At 41.0% G+C, this 22,919-nt stretch overlaps 1 protein-coding gene across 1 annotated transcript in view; it reads right to left on the bottom strand.

The window, feature by feature from the left end:
- RTRAF (RNA transcription, translation and transport factor) overlaps positions 1 to 22,298 on the bottom strand; it is a 558,130-nt gene extending 535,832 nt beyond the window's left edge. Inside the window, exon 1 of the mRNA XM_044074328.1 lies at positions 22,149 to 22,298. Coding sequence (XP_043930263.1) covers positions 22,149 to 22,209 — 61 coding nt within the window. The 5' untranslated portion in view covers positions 22,210 to 22,298. The remainder of the gene's footprint in view (positions 1 to 22,148) is intronic.
- Between the last annotated feature and the right edge of the window lie 621 nt (positions 22,299 to 22,919).

Raw genomic sequence — 22,919 nt, 5'->3', positions numbered from 1 at the left:
GGAGAAACCGGACCATAGCAGTGGCTTTATCTGGCAATGTTGCAGTTGCTGGGGGGGGGAGCTGCGATGATGCAGGTAGACCAAGTGCACTATGCAGACTTGCCTGGTAGGTATCCTTATTAAAAAGTGTTATTCTTGGTTTGCAATAACTGAAGGGAGAAACCGTAGTGGTTGTGTGGGTGTGGGTTGCTGTGTTTGTGGAAGGTGGAGGTGTGCCTTTGTAAGTGTGGTGCGAATGTTATGCATTATGAAATGGAGAAATTAAGAGTAAAATTTTCCTCAGTGAAGTCCCTAGCAATTTCATCACTGCTTGATTCAGACATATACATTCCCTTGTGTTTGTCAGTACTATGTTTGAGTGAACTGTTTTGGAGTGTGGTATCACTGCTTTTGCGTCATCTTAATAGTAACTCAACTGTATTTATTACTGCTTGGTGTAACTCATTCTAAGCCTTTTAGTTTAAGCACTTGGGCTTCAAACCAGTCGTTTTACATTAAGAAGGTTTGTGGTCTGCACTGTTGTGGCAGAACAGGTAGCTTACATCCTTCAAAGTTGGGAACTGCTGACTGAGGGCTCAGTGTCTGTTATTCTAAAAGTGTATTAATTCTGGTTTAAACACTGGGCTTCAGGCCAGTTATTTTACATTAAGAGGGTTCGTGGTCTGCACTCTTGTGGGAGGAGAGGCTGGACTCTGCCCTTCTGAGCTGGGAATTTCTGGTTAAAGGCTTATAGTGCCTGCATATTTGAACTGCTTCTTACTGAAATTGGTACACCTTGTTTGCTGTAGCATACACTAGATCAAGGCTTGCTGAATCTAGCTTTGTATGTATAACTTGAGCACTAATCCAAGCATTCTTTAAAATATTCAATTGCATTTATTACTGTCTGGTAGTAACTTGATTAAAGTGTAGCTATCATTCTAAGTCTTTTGGATTAAGCACTTGGGCTTCAAACCAGTTTTACATTAGGAAGGTTTGTGGCCTGCACTGTGGTGGCAGGACAGATAGCTTACATCCTTCTAAGTTGGGAACTGCTGATTGAGGGCTCAGTGTCTGTTATTCTAAAAAAGAATATTAGTTCTGGTTTAAGGACTTGGGCTTCAGGCCAGTTATTTTACATGAAGAAGGTTCGTGGTCTGCACTCTTGTGGGAGGAGAGGCTGGACTCTGCCCTTCTGAGCTGGGAATTTCTGGTTGAAGGCTTATAGTGCCTGCATATTTGAACTGTTTCTTACTGAAATTGGTACACCTTGTTTGCTGTAGCAAAGACTAGATCCAGGCCTGCTGAATCTAGCTTTGTTTGTATGCCTGTTTGTTTGCTTGTTATTTCCCTGAAACGCTAATTCCACCTAAACCGCGGCTTTTCAGCGCTTCTGTAGATCCCTAGTGATATCTGCATTGCTTACTGTACTTATTTCCTTGTTTCACTTGAAAGAAAGTTACTGTTTGTCATTTTTGCATTTAAGTTACCTGTAACACATTGCATTTAAGTTACCTGGCACTTGCTCACTAAAGCAATTATACAGGTCAGCACTAAAAAATTAAAAGCACTACACCCTCACAAACTCGCCTTGAGTACCTTGTTCCCCACTGGCCCTTTTTTCAATTATAAAGGAATTCCCAATACTATTCTAGCATGTCCAAAGGTCAGTTGTCAATCTCCTCTCCGGTCCAGCTGGTGAATCTGGGAATCTTGAGGCAATGTTACAACTGCCTCATGTACACAGACAACCCTCTCCTCCTCCCAACAAATTCCAACACATGTGAGAGATGCAACCATATAGCCAAACTGGAGGCTAAGCTCTCTCAACTCAGTACTGGTGTAACCAGTCAGGAGGAGAAGGAAACCACGCTCACTACAATTCCAGTCTCTAGACCTACCACGACAGCAAACCAAACCCATAAAAACACAAAGACATACTCGGAGGCTCTAAATAAAAATCTGACTAAGCAGCAGGGACCTCCAAAGCAGACACCCAAGCAACCGCTACCCCAAAACAAAATACGTGCAACACATAGCTTACAGAGCCAGTGCGCCGAACAGTCACAGCCCTTAAGGCTAAACAACACACCTGATACACTTGTAAAAAGGTGACTATCGTCAGGCACACTGACATCCCGCTCACCAGGCTGAACAAGGAGAAGGTCACGGTGAGCTGCCTGTCGGGCGCTAGGATCCGCCACATAACATAAGCACTAAAGTCACTCCAAGGCAAGTACAAATATGACTCTGTCATTGTCCATGCTGGTGTGAATGACCTGAGACGTACTTCAGAGGAGCTCTCTGAGCAAGTAGCCCAGGCCGGTATGACCCTGACCTTAAGTAGCATCTTACCCTCACCAAGAATGATGCCACAATATGAAGACAAGATGATCAATTTCAACAATTGGCTTAAGTATTGGTGTCATTCAAAGGGGATCCAATGCCTGTTAGCCTGGGATGACATGCTGGACAAGCCACGATGCTTCGCTAGGGACGGCTTGCACCTGTCACCCCTGGGCTTTCGGATATTGGCAAAGGCTCTTGCTTCCCCCATAGTGCCTTTTTTAGGCAAGGCTCAAAAGACAAACCCACCTCCATAGATATCACAAGGGATAAGAAACTAAGAGTAATGCTACTCAACGCCAGAAGTCTAAACCTCAAGATGCACGCACTAGAAACTCTCCTTAGCATGGAGAACATCTATATCTGTGCAGTAACAGAAACCCGGTTCAAGGCTCCCGAGAGCACCCAGCACTACCAGGTTATACCTCATACCATGCTTTTCGGCCCCAAAACTTGGACCGAACCACAAAAGGAGGGGGAGTATCAATATTTGTCAAAGATACCCACACCTCCAGGTTGGTGGCACAGCACGAAGCATCAGAGACTATCCATGTGCAACTAACAGTGGGTAAAACTGCCTTCCAGTTTATAGCCTGCTACAGACCACCCGCCCAAACCCAGGAACCCCACTCGGCCTTCCTGAGAACACTGGAAAATATGAAGGTCTCTCCAAACACCATTATAATGGGCGACTTCAACTACCCAAACATAGACTGGGAGCATTACTCTAGCTCCAACACCCTAGCCCAAAGGTTCCTAGAATTTATACACTCAAATGCTATGGAACAACTTGTTACCACTCCCAGAAGAGGGGAAAACATACTGGACCTGATCATCACCAACATGGGGACTCTATGCTCCAGACCAGAAGTGTATCCCTCATTGGTAAGATCAGACCATAAACTAATCTCACTGGATATTCACATCCCGACCCCACCCCCTGCCCAGAAAACCACAGTGAAAAACTTCTTTAAAGCAAATTTCACACTCCTCAAAACCGAGGTGGAATCCTTCAAAGCCCCCGAGCCTGTGGAAAATACAGCCCAGACCGCAGAATCCTTTATAAACGCATTCTATGAACACCTTCAGGAATGCATGGATCATGCAATCCCAAATAAAACCAAGACCCAATCCTCCAAAGGCAGACGTCCTGTCTGGTGGACCCCAGCCATAAACAAACTATACAATAGAAGGAGGAATCTACTACATGATAGAGCAAAATCTCAAAAAGGGAAGGCATCTCTGAACAGTATTAGCAAAAAACTACGGGCACTCATAAAATCGTCTAAGGCCAGCTTCGAGAGAAAAATTGCACAGACACCAAGGATAATCACAAGGCTTTCTTTAGTTATGTTAGGAACCTGGGTGGGAATTCCCAGATATGCACAGAATTAGTCCAAAATGACAAAAATAATACATTGAACCCACAGACATTGCCAACATCCTAGCTGACATGTTCAGCGCAAACTTCTCCCCCCCCACCCACCAAAAAGGCAAATATCTATCCCAGCAGAGTGCTGCCCCCCTGACATCTCAGATGCTCAGGTAAGAGCCGCCCTCTCCAAAGCAAAAAACACAGCATCAATGGGACCAGAAGGTATCCCGGGCTGCGTCCTACATGAACTCCAAGAAGAGCTAAACCCAAACATAAAACTACTGTTCAGTCTCAGCCTTACTACAGGATATGTACCCAAAGAGTGGCGTACAGCAACAGTGGTCCCTCTCCACAAAGGTGGTGCCTCAACGGATCCTGGAAACTTATCGCCCCATAAGCCTGACTAGCTTGGTCTGCAAAGTTATGGAAAGGATCATCATGAACCTCATAAATAAAGACATTGGGGACCTACAGACACTGGATCCTACCCAGTTCGGCTTTGTTAAGGGCAGATCCTGCCTCTTAAACCTGGTCGATTTCTTTGAAACAGTCACCAAGGCCATTGACGAGGGGAAGGTAGTCCAGACAGCCCACCTGGACCTCGCAAAAGCCTTCGATACAATACCCCACTCGGGCATTATAGATAAGCTCACCAGCTTAAATATAAACCCCTATGTCACTAGATGGGTTGGAAACTGGCTAAGGACAGAACCCACATGGTTAGAATTGCTGGAGCCATGTCAGACTCCAAACCAGTTACAAGTGGCGTCCCACAAGGCTCAGTCCTGGGACCTCTCTTGTTCGGTTTATATTTCTTAGAGGTACAGGCCAACACGGAAGGACTGTGGCTGACCATGTTCGTAGATGACTGCAAACTGGGTGCCATAAGACTCCCCAGCCGACACAAGCATCCTCCAAAAGGGCCTCATAGAAACAGACAACTGGTGCCAGAGCCATGGCCTCAAGCTAAACGCCAAAAAGTGTATAGTCATCCCCTTTGGCAAAAACAAAGTGCCCACAAATTACCACATGGGTGGTAATCCATTAAGTACAGAAGAAGTAATTAGGGACCTGGGGACCCAAGTTGATAGCAATCTCTCATTTGACAACCACGTGGCCAAAGTGGTTAGAAAAACATTTTATATAGCCCACCTAATCATGAAGGGATTCACATCTAGATCAGGGGAGATCATCGTGCCTCTACTCATCACTCATCAGGCCCATAATTGAGTACAATGCCCCTTTTGGGATGTACCTTACCAGACACCTGCAGCAACTGGAAAGACCCCAAAAGTACCTCACCAAGAGGATCAAAGGGCTCAAACAGATGCCATATGCTGCCAGGTTAAAGAAACTCCAGCTCTACTCAGTGGCATACCGCCTGCTCAGAGACGATCTCTGTCTGACGTATAAAGCCATGTCCAACCCGGAATTAATGGACATGCTGCACCAAATCCCATCGAGCTACGCACTCGAGAGACTTGAACCTCAGCCCTGAAATAAATAGGACATGCTGGAGGACAGATTTATAACCCAGAGGCTCCCTTCACTCTGGAATAAAATCCCAGTCCAGGTTAGGCAGAGTCCCTCACTGACTCTCTTCAAGAGGAATCTTGAGTGGATGGGAGATCGTAGGTTTACCCCGGGTATCACTTCTGTGTCACTGTTAGACAGAGGCACAGTATACTAACCTCGAAAAAGGGCATAGCAAAACTAATTTAAAATGGGTGTCGAAAGCCAAACACATTCTGGCTAGGCTTATAAATGCCCTAGGGTAGATAGCCTAGTATGAACCTATGCTACAGCTGCTGGTACTCTTTCAAATACAAGTATATGCTTCTCCAGGAGTCTGTTGCTGAGAGGATGAGAAACACACAACAAGTATACAACTAAGACAAACATAAAGCAATAGTAAGAAAGTACTAGGTCACATCAGAGGCTTGGGAGGTCATCGTTAAGAAACTGAGAACTGTTGTAAAATATATCATTAAATACCATAGGTTCAGGTAAGAGAATAACTATGTAAAAGATAACCATGTCAGCAGCCAAAATGCATTACAAGTTGAATATTTTACTGTGCACATTTTAAAAAATGGATAGACTAGCCTAAACTCTGGACTGATGAGTTTGCTTTTTTTTTTATTCTTGGGAATTGCTATTCAGAAGTGAAGAGACATACAAGGGAACAGTTTTAGTGGCACACCAGGCTATTTTTTCTTTATGTCTATGGTCATGCAAAGCTGACTAAATAGTTGAATCTAGCAAACTTGAGACTGTAGCCCACTGAAGGAGGGGAGATGGGAGGAGTAACTTGGCCAGGAACTGAAACTTGCAAAACTGCTCCTTGTGAAAAGTCTTTTTTATCTCAGTAATTTGTTGACACTTTTGCAAGTTTCTTTCGGTGAATGTGTAGCACATCAGTAGGAACAACATTTGTAAAACTCAGTGCATACCAGTCAATGACACATGAGCTGCAGACCCTTGGCAGTTTTTTTTCAGGAGTTCCATTCTAAGTGAATGGAAGTCTAGTCTGACAACAAATGGTAGGGCTATTTGTCCTCACAGTCTGCATTATAGGACAGATTTAGCTTTCCAAAGGAATCACCATGTCTGCCCCCATGAAGGCAGACAAGAGTAAAAACAAAATAAAATTAGGAATGAGTACTTATTTTGCTGAAGGCAGCTTTGGGAGGTGTAGTAAATCATGGCAAGATAAAAAATATACGTTTTCTTCATCATTTTGCCCGTAGTGGTCCTTTAAAGCAGAAGCTTCACCAAACAAGTGCGCATTAGCTAAAGCAGCATGCATCAACTTAGACTTAATATCATCAGGCAAAGGTTGACAACAGCCCTCGAGGAAGCATCTGTTGCATCATAGCTACACTCAATAGAATGACGAGCCACTGTGACAAAGTCTCCAACAGGGAAAAGGCAGAAGTTTTTCCTTCAGAGTCTGGAAGATCAGAAACCACCTGACAGGCCTAGGAAAGAAGAGCCAAGAAGTACCTGGACATATGGGTCTGATTACGGACAACCCTAAAAGCTAAAGTAAGAGATATAAACCTTTTTACCTAACCTCTCCATTGTTCTGCTGTCTCTCTCAGAAGGCAGTTAACTTGGGACAAGGAAGCAATTGAGATGGCTTGTCAGAAGCCACAGGCACCACTGAGGAAATCAGCAAAGGGGCACTTACAGTAGGAGCATCTTATACTAAACAGTAAGGGCAGCAGAAGGTCTGGGAGAATCCATCTGCTAGAGCTCGCACCACCTTTTCTGTACCTCAGAAACTTGAGCACAATCTCATTTCAAAAACTATCATTCTAAAGACAATGTCCCCAAAAGAAATCTCCTCAAAAGCAGCATCATGACTGGTAGATTCCTCTTCTTCAGACCCACAGCATTGTCACCTCACATCAAGAGGTTCTCCAGTTGGATCCTCAACTGGGGTGACTACTGTGCGGAGTCTGCATGTTCTCCCTGTGGTTGCGTGGGTTTCCTCCGGGTGCTCCAGTTTCTTCCCACATCCCAAAGACGCACTGTAGGTGGACTGGACACTCTAAATTGGCCCTAGGAATGAGTGCGTGTGCCTTCTGTGGAAGGTTGGTCGCTGAAGCTGGCAACTCGACACGTAAAACTCTACTGCCAATCATGAGCGGAAAGGTGATCCGCTGTGGCGACCCCTAACCGGGAAAAGCCAAAAGAATAATAATTTTGGATGAATTCATAATTATAAAAAGCATCGATAATAGTTTAATTACACTATTAGAAAGTGGACCAATATGTAATACATGCGAGTGTGTATGGATATGTATGTCACTACACCACACTCACTCTTTTCCTGTAAACACAAAAATTTACTAGCTATATGTGAGAAGAGTTCACAGGTGTGTACTAGGCTAATGGCCCTGGAGCCTTTACAAGCCTAGCCCATAAGATTACCCTGGCAAACTGCCACCCGTCCTTAGTTCCTAGTGCCTCTGTCGAGTAGCGCCACTAGAGTGATCCCCGGGGCAATTTGTTTTTCCACCTCTTGAAGAGGGCCACTGAGGTGCTCTGCTTGACATGTATGGGAAGTCTATTCCATAGCATGGGCAGTCTCTAGGTTATGAACCTACCCCTCCAGCATGTTCTGCTGATTGTGGTAATGAAGTTGAGGTCTCTGGAGCGTGTGGTGGGAAGGGATTGGGATTTCTTTAGATGTAGCATTTCTAACAGAGCTGGGTCAGACATGGCTTTGTAAGTCAAACAGAGATTGCCTCTAAATGGGCAATATGAGACAGAGAATAGTTGGAGTTTTTTTGAGTCTGTCCATATAGGACAAATGTTTAAGGCCTAGGATCCTCTTTCTGAGGTACTTTTGTGGCCTCTTCTGTTGTTGCAGGTGTCTAGTGAGGTACATGCCAAATGGGGCATTGTACTTGATGATTGGCCTAATGAGGGAAGAGTAGAGGGAGACAATGACCTCTTTCTTCTTGGATGCAAAACCCTTAGTAATGATATGTGCCACATAGGACTTTCTGGCAATGTGGTGGTCAAAAAGAGAGGTTGCTGTCAATATGTGTTCCTTGATCTCTCATAACTCCTCCGGTGTTCAGTGGACTACCATCGATGTGGTAATTCAAGGGAACAGAGTTTTTCCCACGGGAGATGACATTTTTTTTGTCATTGAGCTTAAGGCCATGGTTCTGGCACCAGTCGTTTATCTCAATGAAGCCTTTCTGTAGGATGTCAACATCACTTGGGGAGTTAATAATAGCTCCCAACTTGCAATCGTCTGTGAACTTTGTCAGCCAGAGTCCCCTCATGTTGGCCTGGACTTCAGAGAAGACTTGAGTCCGCTACTTTCACACTGTGGGTTCTGTGAGCCAGTTTGCAACCCACCGAGTGATATAGGGATTGATGTCTAGCTTAGTAAGTTTTTCTAGGATTCCTGAATGGGGAATAGTATCAAAGGCCTTGGCCTGATCAAGGTAGGCTGCATGAACCACCTTGCCTTCACATCCACAGCTCTGGTGACTGACTCAAAGTAGTCAACCAAGTTGAGCAGGCATGATCTACCCTTCACAAAACCAAACTGTGTAGGATCCCGAGTTTGGAGATTCCCTACATCCTTGTTTATAAGGTCCATGATGATGTGTTCCATAGCTTTGCATATCAGACTAATCAGGCAAGTGGGGCAATAGTTCCTGGGGTCTGTAGTCACTCCTCCCTTGTGGAGAGGGATGACTGTAGCAATGCGCCATTCGATAAGGACAAAGCGTTAGGTGAGGCAGTGACTGAACAGGGCACACAGATGAGGTGCCAGTTCATTCTGTAGTTCATATAGAACACAGCCGGGGTTACGGTCATGTCCCACGAAGCTGTATTCTTGGCTTTGTACAGTGCTGTTTTAACCTGTGCAGCAGTAATACTGGGTGCTTGGCAATCTACTGGTATTGTCATTGATCCTTTGGGGGGGGTAAGAGGGGAAAAGTTGGCACTGAATCTGTCTGCCAGTATACTGGCAATATCTGTTGGCTCGGTATAGGAGGTACCATTATTTAGTAGCTCAGAGCAAATCTGAGTATTGCCATAGAGATTCTTTACATAACTATAGAAGGCCTTATGAAGGTCTTTACTACCTGCTGCAATTCTGTTTTCATAGCTAGCTTTAGAAGATTTGATGAGGGATCTCAAACTTTTGTTGAGGCTGATAAGGGAGTTTTTCCAGTCTCGGGATTTCACCTTATTCCGCATCACTTTCCTCCTCCTGTTGTAGAATTTATTTATGACAGGGGACCACCAGATTGGCTTCCCAATTTTTTTTTTTTTTTTTTTGAGGCGAGTGTCGAGCGCCTTGGTCATGCAACTATTCTCCATTTGCATGGGTGCCGTGAAGTTAGCCACCTCTGTAATTAGGAGCCCAAAGTTAACTTTGGGGAAGTTTTTCATGGTGGTTACCTTTGTGGGGGGAGAAATGTGGATTTCCAAGGTGATTAGTTTGTGGTCGGATCTAACCAGGGAGGAGTTGACTATTGGTGTAGAGCAACGGTCACCCATGTTAGTAATGACCAGGTCAAGGACGTTGCTACCTCTAGTGGGGGTAAGAACGACCTGGTCCAGGGCACTGGAATTACTGAATTCCAGAAAGTATATTGGTACATTTGTAGTTTTCCCAGTTAATGGAGGGGCAGGTGAAGTCACCCAGTATGAGTGAGAGTCTTGGTACATGGTTGGGGACCTATAGCAGGCTACGACCTGAATCGTTGTCTTACCCAATGTTAGCTGCACCTAAAGCATCTCAGATGCGTTATGTTGGGCTACCAAGTATCCCCTTCTTTATAGCAATGGAACAGACAAACAAGACAGATCAACAGCTAATCATACTGATAGCAGTAAATCTATACAAGAGACTACACAACATATGGAAGTACATACACTGTCAAAATATAACAATTTATATATTTAAAAGCAGGCAATTGTGGCTTTTCAGTTCAAAATGCAGACAATCCCTCACCCCCACCAAAAACAATTAAAAAGGTGCAGTGTGTACCAATATGGAAACTGTTGGGGGACCTATTTCTTAACCCATTTTCTAAGACAACTCAGAGAGAGAGAACACTCTTATCTTAGCTTTTGAATATTCTGAAACTAACTGCAACTACTACTAACTATCCATAGAAGACAAGACTGAAATTTAGATATTACAGTCGGTGCGTGAAGATAACTTCCAAGATTTTGGTTGTCGGTGTCTCAAAAACACTTTAATCTCAAACTTTGGGCTTTACTATTGGATGTGTGAGGGAAAATTCTTTTAATGAAATGAGACTTCATTTTACACTGCCGTCATGTTACAACTGAGGTTTCTTATCACTTATTTTGATATTGTGTTAGCACTGAAGTTTATGTACACTGCAGCTGATAAAATGGGGGTGGGAAGGGTCCACCCCCCATGCTCTTTCAGCCTTTGAAATGGATTAGGACTCCCATTTTTTCCCCAGTTACAAAAGGCCTATTGGCCTTAAACATTTCAACCACTCCCATTTGCGTTTACTAGAATAAAAAGTAAATTGGGGGGGGGGGGGCGGCACTAAAACCTAGCACTAACAGTTCAGGCTTTGACTGCTCTAGAATCCCAAATATCTTTCGCAAGACAAAAAATTTAATTTCACTAATAAAATCACCTACAATTGTTGCCTTGGGTACATTTCTGCAAGACTCACCAGCAATGTGCTAATGTCAAGTTAGTTTTCCCTACTTATGGTTAATAGCCTGAGAAGTAAAAAACAAGGTGCTCTTGAAAGCATCACTCTTGTTTTAAGAGTTTCTAAAGGGTTGATTTTACTTGCAAATCCATATATAAAGCAAGTTTAAAGTGAAATTTGTGATCAGCATGTTTGGTCCTTATAAACTTTCAGTCAAGAGATTTATAAATGAGTTAGCAACTATAATAGCAAAAACATAATTATATACAACATGCTGCGACACAGGTTGGCTGGTGCTAACAAAAAATATGGAAACTAGGATAAAATACTGAAGCTGAAAAAAAAAAATAGTTCAGTTTACAGGACACAGAGTTAAATTTTTCTAGCATATCCAAGATGCACAGACAACAGCGTAGAGATATTGTTTATGTAGTTCTTTTGCAGTATCAAACTCTTTCTCAAAAACAAGTCAAATCTCAGATAAAGTTGCAATGATCTCCATGGCCAAACTGAAGGATAGCTCTCGCGTAGTGTAGCAAAGCTTTGTGAGTCACCCCATTCAAAGTCATCTGCATGCCAGAAAGCACTCCATTGACACTGACGTTCCCCTACTAAACAGTGGAAGATGGACCATGCACATTGTATTTGTACTACACATCTTGCCTCAAGAGAGAAAAATAAACTTCACAGGAGAGTTCCACAACTGCAAAAACTCAGACTCTTAATGTGCAGGTAACGAACTTCCCTCTGGTTTTGGAAAGTTAGGGCTAAAAATAAATTAATCTCCTACCACTCAATTAGCTCATGCAATTCAAATACTTATCTGAACTGCTACTTTACCCCCTGCATGTTCCATCATTTACCAGTTACACTATGTTAATGTGCAATTCTACACATCATCTGTGGTAACCTTTTTCTGATTTATCCAGTGAAACACTGGGCTGAATCTAAAAATCAGTCTATCTGAAGTTCTAAACCTAGACCCAGTTAATAAATAAATTCTTAAATCACAACCTTAGCATGTCTAGACAGTGCCACAAGTGGTACACTACAAATTAAAAAAGTCTCAAATGAAATTAAAATGTAATTTGAAAAGACATTTCTACTGGTCATTAGCCCAAGGTCCCTAGTACTACCCAAACTTGGCATTGTTTGGTAAACAAGTATTATTTCTTCAGCATATAATGCAAAACAGGTTTAGTGTTAAAGAAAATTCCATTCCCCTCCAACAATTCCTTGGTCTGCAGCAAATGTTAAAGACCCTAACCTTGTAACATCCTGATAGGAACAGTCATCAAAACAACTGCCCCTCCTCAATGAATTGAATTTCTAGAAAAGAAAAGGGACTGCCAGGGCAGGAGGGAGGAGGACAAGGTCCCTTAAATAGTCATTCTGACTTGGACTGTCTTTGGTCTTGGGGATTTCTGATTTCTTTTTGAAATGCTCTGCCTTTTCCTAAATGTCTGTTTACCCACATTTTGGTAAGACTGTTTTGAATTTTGCTGAAACTGGATGAAGGCTTACAGAATCCCTTAAAATTTTGGAAAAAGAACGCTGAAAAGATTATCTGTATCAACTTACAGATGCAGATGTTATCCAAAACTAAATCTCTATCCAAATGAGAATTTAAAAAACAAAATTTTTCACATTACTTGGGAGAGTCAGCCAGGCAATCCTCCTCAAAACAGAACCAGTGGCTATAACCCTGGCAATAGCATCAACTGAGTCACAAACAAATGAGTTGTGACTGTAAAACTGAATAAAGCAGTTGTCTCCTAACAAGAAGAGACTGAAGACAAAACATTCCACATACTTCACAATCAGAATAAATTAACATGCAAGCAGCTTCAGGGTCAGGTTTGGGATGACAAAAAAAAAAAGAACTGAGAAAATGTATACATTGTATCTGCCTTTTTATGGGCAGCAGACTGACTATCAGGAAAATTTACAGGCAGTGAGACACATCCTCCAAAGCTGTGGGAACTAGAGGAATGGATGTAGATTTTGGAATTTCTTCTGCAACAGACTAAAATTTGTGTTTTCTCACTGAAAACAATCTAGAAAAAGAGAAACCCTAACAGGGAGAAAAACTCAGAAAACTTAATACCCTGTATCCATCACTTCAACGTCCTGTGCAGATTAAAAATCTTGAATTTATTCAGGAGTGTTATCCCTTTCTCTTTTACCAAAAAAGACTACATAAGATTAGTAGCCTGAGTTTAATCCTGATTCAGACCTAGTAAACTAGTCTCCAATCAAATTTGAGAAGGAATAGATGCAAGTTTAGTTTTTGGTTTCTCCTGGACAGGAGAAAAGGGGACAACGGCAGCAGCATCTTCCCAAGGGGCACAACATTATGACCAAACAGGGAAGTCTTCTCTGTTCCCTCTCGCAGGACTGACAAAAGTGGCTCCCCTTAAATTCAAGTGATAAGGAGAGCGAGAAATTTTGGATGCAGAGCCATAAGGAGAACAACTCATGTAAAATATTACATTCATAAAGTAGCAAAGAGTTTTCTAAGGACTAAGCCAACATGAGAATGGAAAAGGGAGAGTCTGCCAACAGGGGTGACTACAATTAGAGGTACAGAAAACTGGCAAGGAGAGAGACTGAAATTTACTGGAGAAAAACTGGCAATAGAACCAAGGTAATGGGAATAAATAGTTAAGAGAGGGCCCCAATAACTACAAGAAACAGAAGATGTTAAAGATTGGGAAGAGAATGGATAAGCAATTCACAAGGAAAAAATGAGAGGACATCTGTATTGCTTCCAAGTATGTAACAAAGAGTTATGACTTTTGCCTACAAGTGTCTGCATATCCAAGCAGAATTCAAAGAATATTTCCTCAGGTAGATGGCAAATGTTGGATGTGTGATGGGAAGAAAGAGGAAATACGAAAAATATATTTTGAGAGTATAATGAGTTGGCAGACTTCATAAATTCCACAGAGTAAATGACTTTTTGAGTTGGGATAAAACCCAAATTACTTTGCTAAGTTTACTTCTGATAGCTGCCAAAAAGAGCAATTACTAGAACATGGAAATCAGTCTAAACAACTGTGTTAAGCAATGAATATTGTAGCGGAGGTAAAAGAACTGAAAGTGTGATCTTTAGAAAAGGGTAGGAGCAAATAGCATGCAAAAACAGAAATTGTGGGAACAATACATGCAGAATAATGTTTTGGAGGAGGAGTGAGATTTTAGGAATTGAGGAATTTATGTAATCTAGGATTGAGAATAGTTCACATTACATGTCCATTTTGTGTGTGTTTTGGAACTAGGAAAATGCTATTGGAACTAGGAAGACGTTAATATGGTTTTCATTTGTATAAATGTATGCCTATGTCTTACAATTCAATAAGGGTGACAAAGAGCAGCTCTCCCTTGCCCACTGAGGGGATCACAGCTGCAACCCACCAGTCCATAGTGGCTACAGGTGCAACACCAGAGGGACCTGGGGCACAAGCTGACCATTGATCCTTGAAAGCCTGCACAGGAACATTCTTTTAAACATCAGGAAAGCACCTACATCTTTAATCAGTTCAGCTCGAACTAACCAATGGTTTGGGCATGTGCACAGTGCCTTGAAGCTATCAGTCTGTTATATGGGTTATGAAGAATATAACTCAGTCTAAGGCTACTGTAGCAGTCATCAAAATAATAAACACCTTAATTACTACCCCAGATAACATCCAAAATGGTTATTTGATTAGGTTATTAACAAAACACCTGTATCACTGACTAGTCCAGATAATTAGCATCTCTATTTGAAGTTAAGTGTTTGCAAGCATATGTTACGGGCATTCAGCTCCCCAGCTATACATTTCCTCTCAAGTTACAATCCAATGTTTTTAAAAGTTCTCAACTGCATCCAAAATTTGAATTTAGTCTGCTACAAAAGCCAATAATTATACAACCCCCAATTTTTACTTCTGAGTTACATAATGAACAATGCAATTCCTTAAAATACGTAACTTTCAGCGGAACATTAGAAAAATGAGTAGATTATGGATGCCCTTTATAACTAGGTTTATGTAACTGTGGTGTGCGTAACTTTGGCCATGTTTTAGTTACTATAGCAATAGCCAAGTCATAACTTCAGAGAGTAGCGTAACCAAGTTTCTTTAAATGGTACATTGCTACCCATGGGAAAAGCATTTGTTTAGCCACTACAAGCACCTTCAAAAAAATCTCATTATCTTTCCATCTCTGTATCTCTTCAGTTATGCAGACTCCAATGAAGTGTTCTCACCATGAACCATAAACAAACATGAACATGATCAGATATGGTCTTCTAGCTCATCAGGTAGGGGCAAAAGCTTGAAGGTATATCAGTTATTGTGTTTTCCTCTGCGGATCTACCGGTCTACCTTACAATATCAATTGGCAACTGAAAAAAAGGGTGCAATACATTTTACGTTTTACCCTTTTTTGAGACCTCAACATTTGAGATTGGGCCAGGGTGGCAACACATGACCCTGACCAGAAGCACTTTGTTAGAGGTGACCTCTCTCTAGTGGGCATCCACATACCACTGCTTGTAGACCAGCCATAGCAAGTGGTTGAGATGGTGGTAAAGCATCAGGTGGGACACTCTGCTGCATCAAGTTGATGTGCGAGTTCAATATATGCATCAGTGTATCTTAGTTCAATATATGCATCAGTGTATCTTAACATGATTAAAGCCCTCAAATTTTTTTTTTTTTTTTTGCAGAAACAACAAAAAAAAAAAAAAATGAAAAATGCTAATGGACTTTCAGGCTCAATACTGAAAGACAGTCTGAGGTTCAACTAAAGGTATACCCGGATTCAAACTGTGCAGACAATAGGCAAGCTGAAAGTATCACAAAAGCACAACTTTTTACTTCATGCAGTAGTTGTAAACTGATTATAAAGAGGATTAAAATGTCTATACTGTGTTTAAACATCACCTGCACATCCATCTGGGGTTTTCCTTCAAAGAAATGTTTAAACATCACCTGCCATCCATCTGGGGTTTTCCTTCAAAGAAATACTAGTCGATTTCCTAACAAAATCATCCATGTATCCTACACTGATGACTGTCTACAGTTTTGGCCACAAAAGCGACTCTGAAGGATCAGTTCATCTTACCTAGCACAGCTTGTACATTAGCTATGATATACACACATGAAAAATAGGACATTAGGTTTTAAGTCATTCAAAACTACTTATTCTGAAATACTTTCGTTCCTTAGTGGTCCTTTGTATATGATATACAAGCAACATTCCTAGACCAGACCCTATTTTTACATTTATATGTAATCCCCCACCTTACACAGTTAACCCTCTAAAGCCACTCACCAACCTCAAATAGAGAACAGAGGTCTACTAAAGCTAACATACTGAAAAAAAAATAAAATTATTCAGACAGCTTTCAGAATGCAATTTTCTGTGAAAGGAGGAATACTGTTTGGGTCCAAGCTACCCGCATCTCCCAACTCACTGTGACTTGCTGCTCGACACAAATCCTTAGAAAATTCTGCGTGCCAGATATATAAAATGAAAAACAATGGATTATCACTTTAACACTGTCCTGTTTATTGCTCTTCAGAGAACAAAAGGGTATGACCATCCTGAAGAAACATTTCAAACCGGTCTACTAAAGTTATTGCACCATTCAAAGCCTATCCAAGCGTTCATAGACCCTTCACTTCAGAAACCAACCAGCCTGGTGGACCCTTCACTTCAGAAACCAACCAGCCTGGTCAAATAAGTGCTATCTCCATCTAAAACATGTCTTTTGTCTCAAAAAATGGTACTGCAGTACAAATACTTTTGTTTATAGTATGATACCATCTCCACCAAAACTGTTCAATACTACGTCTGTTTCTCATGCACAAAATCCCTATCAATAACACCAGTTTCTCACTTCTAGCTCTTGTACATTCACTTCTGCCCACCTCTAACATGTTGGTTGCACACAGCATCAAACAAGTGCTATGGTACTCGCATCTGACACATACTGACTTCACACAGCCACTTACAAATGAGTGCTAAACTGCTCTCATCTCCAAACATTTCCAGGAACAATGGATTCCTCAATTAAAAGCCCACAATACAGATACTTTCACAAAGTTTCCGATTTGTATTACATGCAACTACTTTACTACGCATCATCCATCAATGCTATCCACAAAATTGCTATCTTACTTGGGGTCAATTTTCCTTGTAGCAAAACTTCCCCTTGGTATGACAAACTAATCGCTCTACTTTCCAAACTCATCTTACTATACATTTTAACGTACACAGCCTATACATATACACACTAGATTTCATACATGCACTACTGGAATCTTGTGTGACTGTATAGACTGGGTACCTGCTTGCACAGTGCACTGGCCAATTTTAATATGTATACACATGTCCTGGAAAAAATTTGTAAGCCGCAAAAGGCTTGTTCACAGCTGATCAAGTCTTCATGATCAGCCCATCTACCAGTTTTAGCAAATGACACATACATTAACAGAATAGGAATAAAAGATCTACACAGTATGATCAGTGACTGCAACTAAACCCCATGCAGCCGTTACCATTCCCATTTCACTTCTCTATATTAGTTCATTCACCCCACAAACAGTTAAAGCTCTGCATTACCAAGATTTTAACATTTCTTTGGTAGCCTGTTCATTTTTCACCCCACCCTATTCGAGACAACATCCACTTTAAATCTACTCTACTTGTTGATTCTTAACTTTTACCTAAACTTACTGAACTACATATCCCACACCACAAGTTCCAAAAAAAAAAAAATAAAAATTGTACTTCTAACAATGTTACTTGCTGAATAATTTTTTTGGACTGTATATACATATGTATTCGTACTTGGCTATACTATGTACTACTATGAATTTTATACTTCTTTCCTATGTACTTGTATTTTTTTCCCCCGGAGCTTTTCTCCCCATGACTCCATTGAAAACAGGCTCCTTGTAGCCAACTGGACTAGCCTGGAGAACAAACAGCAAATAAATAAATAAATAAATAAATGAGCATTCTATGTAATTTCTAGATGTAATTTTACTTTGTGTGTACTGCTACTTGCTCTGTTTTTGTTACTTGTTTGATTGTGTGGAGCTTTTCTCCCTGGGCCTCCACTGAAAATGGACCTGTGTCCAGTCGTAATTTCCCAGTAAGCAAATGTAAATAAATAAATAAATAAATAAATAAATAAATACTTAAATCCCTGTCACTTTTACCAGTAGCTTCCACACTCTTCCTCAGATGACATCTTCCTACAATACTATCCTCCCACTCCCCCCTTTACTATCCAGTTTGTGTCGTAATTACCCCCTACCCGTTTACTTCTTAGAAATGCACCCACACCACTTGTCTAGCCCGTCTTCAAATAATTTTCTACATCGAAAACAAGAACAAGGTAGTGCAAAGCTACTAATAACTCATCTCACAGGTTTGAGCTCAGTTTTGACCTCGAGATTATCAAATGGGATCTAAACATTTGCCCTGTACCTGTGTGGGTCTTCTCTAGCCCAAAGACAATACTTATGGAGAATTACTCCAATAAAAACAAAACTACCCATTTTTTTCTTCCCATATCCCTTTTAGGGGCAAAGCAGAAGCTTCTGTACTAAACTCGATACAAATTTTATTTTATTTATTTTTATTTGCAGTTGGTTTACCAGGATAGTCCATTGGGCCAAGATGAACTCATTTTCAATGGAGTCCTGGGGAGAAAAACTCCAAACAAGTTACAATAGGTTTTACATCCTTTTTACAATATTTTACAAGAGCATACAATTTGTGGTAGACAGACTAGTGTTAAATGTTACAGTTAGAGCAAACAATTTTTGGAAGAACAAACTGGCGGTACACATTACAGAAGATGCAGGCTACAAAAATTAAACATTTCAATGTAGATAAGTAAGAAGCAATTGTATCTGATAAGTTTGACAGATTTTTTTTTTTTTGAGCAGAGATAAGAAATGTCCTAGTGGAGGAGAAGGAGAGAGAGTCAGTATTGATCATGAAGGATGTGAGCATGAGCATTCCCACTGGGAAAATAGATGAGTGTGAAGAGATTTTTTGAATGTAAGGTGGTTGAAGGTGGTACGAATGGCAGGAGGTAGGGAGTTCCAGAGTCGTGCTAGGCTAAAGGATAGGAGATTTTTACCAGGGGGACGATTTGGTTTATGCAATTCGATTAGATTTTGGTTGTTATATCCAAGTACTCTGCTGGGAAGGTGAAATTTAAATGCTGAGGATAGAGATGGACAGAGGTCAGGTTTGAAAATGAGCTTGTGAGCAAGAGTAAGTTGAGAATAGATGAGTTGGTTGGGAAGTTCAAGCCATTTTAATTTATGCAGTGAAGAGCAGTGGTGGGTAGAAGACTTATAACTGGTAGCAAATTTAGCAATTTTGTTGTAACAGGTGGAAAGTTGTGTTTTAAGGGAAGATTGGATGCTAGTTAGGAGTGGGGCTCCATAGAGAAGAGAGGGGATGAGGAATGAGGTAGAGAGAGTGATTTTAGTGGAGGGTGTAAGGTAGCGATTGTGCCGGTATAGCATGCCTAGTTTTTGATGTTTTTTTTTTTTATAATTGTGTTGAATGTGGGAGTTGAATTTGAGATGGTTGTCGATTTGAACACCCAGTAACATAGCACTGGACACCAATTCCAGGGATGTGTTATTGTGGCTGGTAATTGATAGAGAGTTAGTATTGCTAGAGGTGTGTTTAGAGGGGGTAAATACCATTAGTTTGGTTTCAGAGGCATTGAGAGCAAGGTGGTTATCTTTCATCCATAGTTCAGTGATAGAGAAGGCATCTTGTGTAAGCTTTTGTAGCACTGGGAAGGATGTGACAGAACAAATGATAGTTGAATCATCAGCATATTGAATAATGCTGGAGAATGGGATAGAGTTGTGGAAATCGTTTATGAATATAATAAATAACAGAGGACCCAGTATGGAGCCCTGGGGAACTCCAGTTGGGGTATTTAGAAAAGAGGATGTGGCTGTTTTCCACTTTACTGCTTGATATCCATTTGATAAGTAGCTAGAGAACCAGGACAATGAGGAAGGAGATAAGTTGAGTTGAGAGAGTTTGGATCGAAGAAGTTTGTGAGAGATAGTGTCAAAGGCCTTTGAAAGATCAAGTAAGAGGGTAGAGACAATATGACCAGAGTCCCGAGCTGTATTTACCGTTTCCAGGAAGGAGAGGATGGCTGACATAGTGCTATGACTGGGTCGAAAGCCGTGCTGAGTTAGAGTTAGTAGATTATTGTCTAAGAGATAAGGTAGGAGCTGTAGATGGATGCACTTTTCTAGGAGTTTAGAGATAGGGGATAAGATAGCTATGGGGTGTAAGTTTGTAATATTGTTGTTATTGCCACCTTTATGTAGAGGTATGATGAAAGCCTTTTTCCAAATTTGGGGTACCATGCTTTCTTTGATAGAGCAGTTGATTAGTATACTGATGGGGTAGGCAATGGCTTCAGCAGCTATGCTAAGGAAGTATGAAGGAATATTGTCAGGGGCATTGGAGCATGGTTTAAGTTTTTGTAGAAGTTTTTTTTTATCGTAGATGTTGGAATTGGTTTTAGTAACAGAGGTGTGGGAAGAGGGGGTGATGGAAATGGAGAGGAAGTGGTAGTAGAGATGGAAGTGAAGGAAAGGGTGTTGAGTGGGAGAAGTGGAAGATGGAGTGATACTGGAGAATGAAGATGTTAGTTTGGAGATGGAATCTATGAAAAAGGAGTTGAATTGTGTAGCTAAGTCGTGGTCAGGAGCACTGGGGTCAGGGCTGGGGTTGAGTATTTTGCCAGGATTGATAAGGGTAGAAATTCCTTTCCAGAACTTCTGAGTGTTTGTTTTATTAGTGTTTTGGAGTTTGGAGAAATAGTTTTGTCGATCAGCAGTAATGCGCTTTTTTACTTTGTTTCTGAGTGTTTTGAATTCGGTATGGGAGAGGGGAGATTTATTTTTATGGTAAAGAGCCCAGACTTTGTCTCTGTGTCTCATGGCTGTTAGGGTATTTTTGGCTAGCCAGGGGGTGGTTTTTAGTTTTATTCTTTTAGAGCTTAGTGGAGCATGGTTATCTAGGAGATTTAAGAAGGTTGAGTTGAAGTGAGCTACAGCATCATCTAGGGCTAGATTTTTTAGAACATGCCAGTTAATTGCTTTTAGAGAGTCAGTGAAAGCTGTAGGATTAAAGTTTTTTGGTTGTGGATGGTTATGTAGTTGTGTGTTCTGAGTAAAGGTGTTGGGAGTCAATGTGCAAAGGTGGGCAGGTGATCACTAAGGGAGTCTGGAAGTGTGCCACTGTCAGAGAAGTAATGAAGGTGAAAGACGAAAATCCAATCTAGAATGCTACCAGTAGATACAGTTTTTGAGGGGTGGGTTGTGGAGTTAATTAGCTGTGAGAAGTTGTAAAGGTTAATATTACGTGGACTTGTGGCAGACTGAATGGATATATTGTTGTGAATAATTTATGTTGTTCCCTGATCTTTACCAGTGGGTTTATAATTTATCCATATTCTTCTCCCTCATATTTATTAGCATCACGTTTCTGTTAACAGTACCGAGACTGCACCCCTTTTTCAGTGCTGCCTACAACTGACTCATTTGCTTTCCAAGCCTCTTAGCCCTGCAGCACACAATCCTTCAAACGGATGCAAGTACGTACGGACGTACACACACTGCCTTATCTCCTACTTTCCACAAACTCCCACGCTCCTCCTCCTCCTCATTATAACACGATTAAATGTTGCAAAACGTATGGCAAGGAATGAAAGCTCTCCGTACTTACAGTACTGCACTGAGCGCAGAACAGTGTACCATTTAACTCTTGCAAGCAATAACTTAACATTTTATTTCACTTTACTTGCATGTGACAAACAAGGCAAAACATGCACATTACATAAGCTTGCACTGATTGTAGTACACATATGTGCACACTATGAAATAACACAACACTGCACAATCCAGAATACTCACGACAAAGGGGAAACAAAATGCCCCAATGTGTAAAGAATGAGAAACGTGCATACCAAAAACTATTTAAGAAAAAGGAAAAAACAACATGCAGACAGTTTTCCAACCATAACGAATTACACATTTAAATATAAAATTCTACTTGAAGTTCGAAATGTACAGCAATTATAAAGCAGACCACAGTTAAGTACTAAACGAAGTCAGCTTTACCTCGGGCCTACACATTAACTGTAACTTCTGGAATAATTGTACAACAGTATTTCCGCATTAAAAACATTAACATATCTAGTGCATTACCTTTACAATTAAAGCCAGCAGGATTATGGTATTCAAGCGCTGCTAATTTCCTGCGAAACATTATTTACAACACACCGTACTAAGACTAAGGCTAAAACTCCAAGTAGCAGAAGGCAAGCACGCCAATGGGCACCCAATCAAAGGCCAGCACCGCATATACGAAGCAATGTGTAATGAAAACGCGACGGTTTAAATAAACTTTATTAACAACCGCAACAAAACAATGTAACATTACATCATTGATTTTTTTTGTGTAATTATGATGTTAATGTTGTAATTAGTTGTACAATAAGATTATTGGACCTTTTCTCCCTGGTCACCGCTGAAAAAGGGCTGCTGCCCATTTGGACTAACCCGGTCAATAAATGTCAAAATAAGTAAATAATATTCTGTAAATATACTTGTCTCTGAATGAGTAACGTTAGCTGTATGTCTGTCTCTTAATTGTGTTATGTTTATATGTGTAACTGGAGCTTTTCTCCCTGGCCTCCGCTGAAAATGGACGTGTACCCAGTCAGACTATCGCGGTCAACAAATGTAAAATAAATAAATAGGCGAACGCCGAAATTGAAGTGTATTAACCCACCAGATGAGCAGTAGCAAGCCCCGCCCAAACCCCGCCTGCGACCATTTTGACTGCACCGCCCACTGTTTGATTGAAAGATGCCACCAAAACACTAGGTAATACAGACCTACAAACAGATTAGCAAAATTATAAAGAAATTAGAGAAAACATTGTACGTTACGTATAACAGTAATTATACGCTTATT

The sequence above is a fragment of the Protopterus annectens genome, chromosome 6.part0, assembly GCF_019279795.1.
Source record: "Protopterus annectens isolate FY-2018-M chromosome 6.part0, PAN1.0, whole genome shotgun sequence".
NCBI lineage: Eukaryota > Metazoa > Chordata > Ceratodontiformes > Protopteridae > Protopterus > Protopterus annectens.
This window is presented reverse-complemented; position numbering and strand designations above follow the sequence as displayed.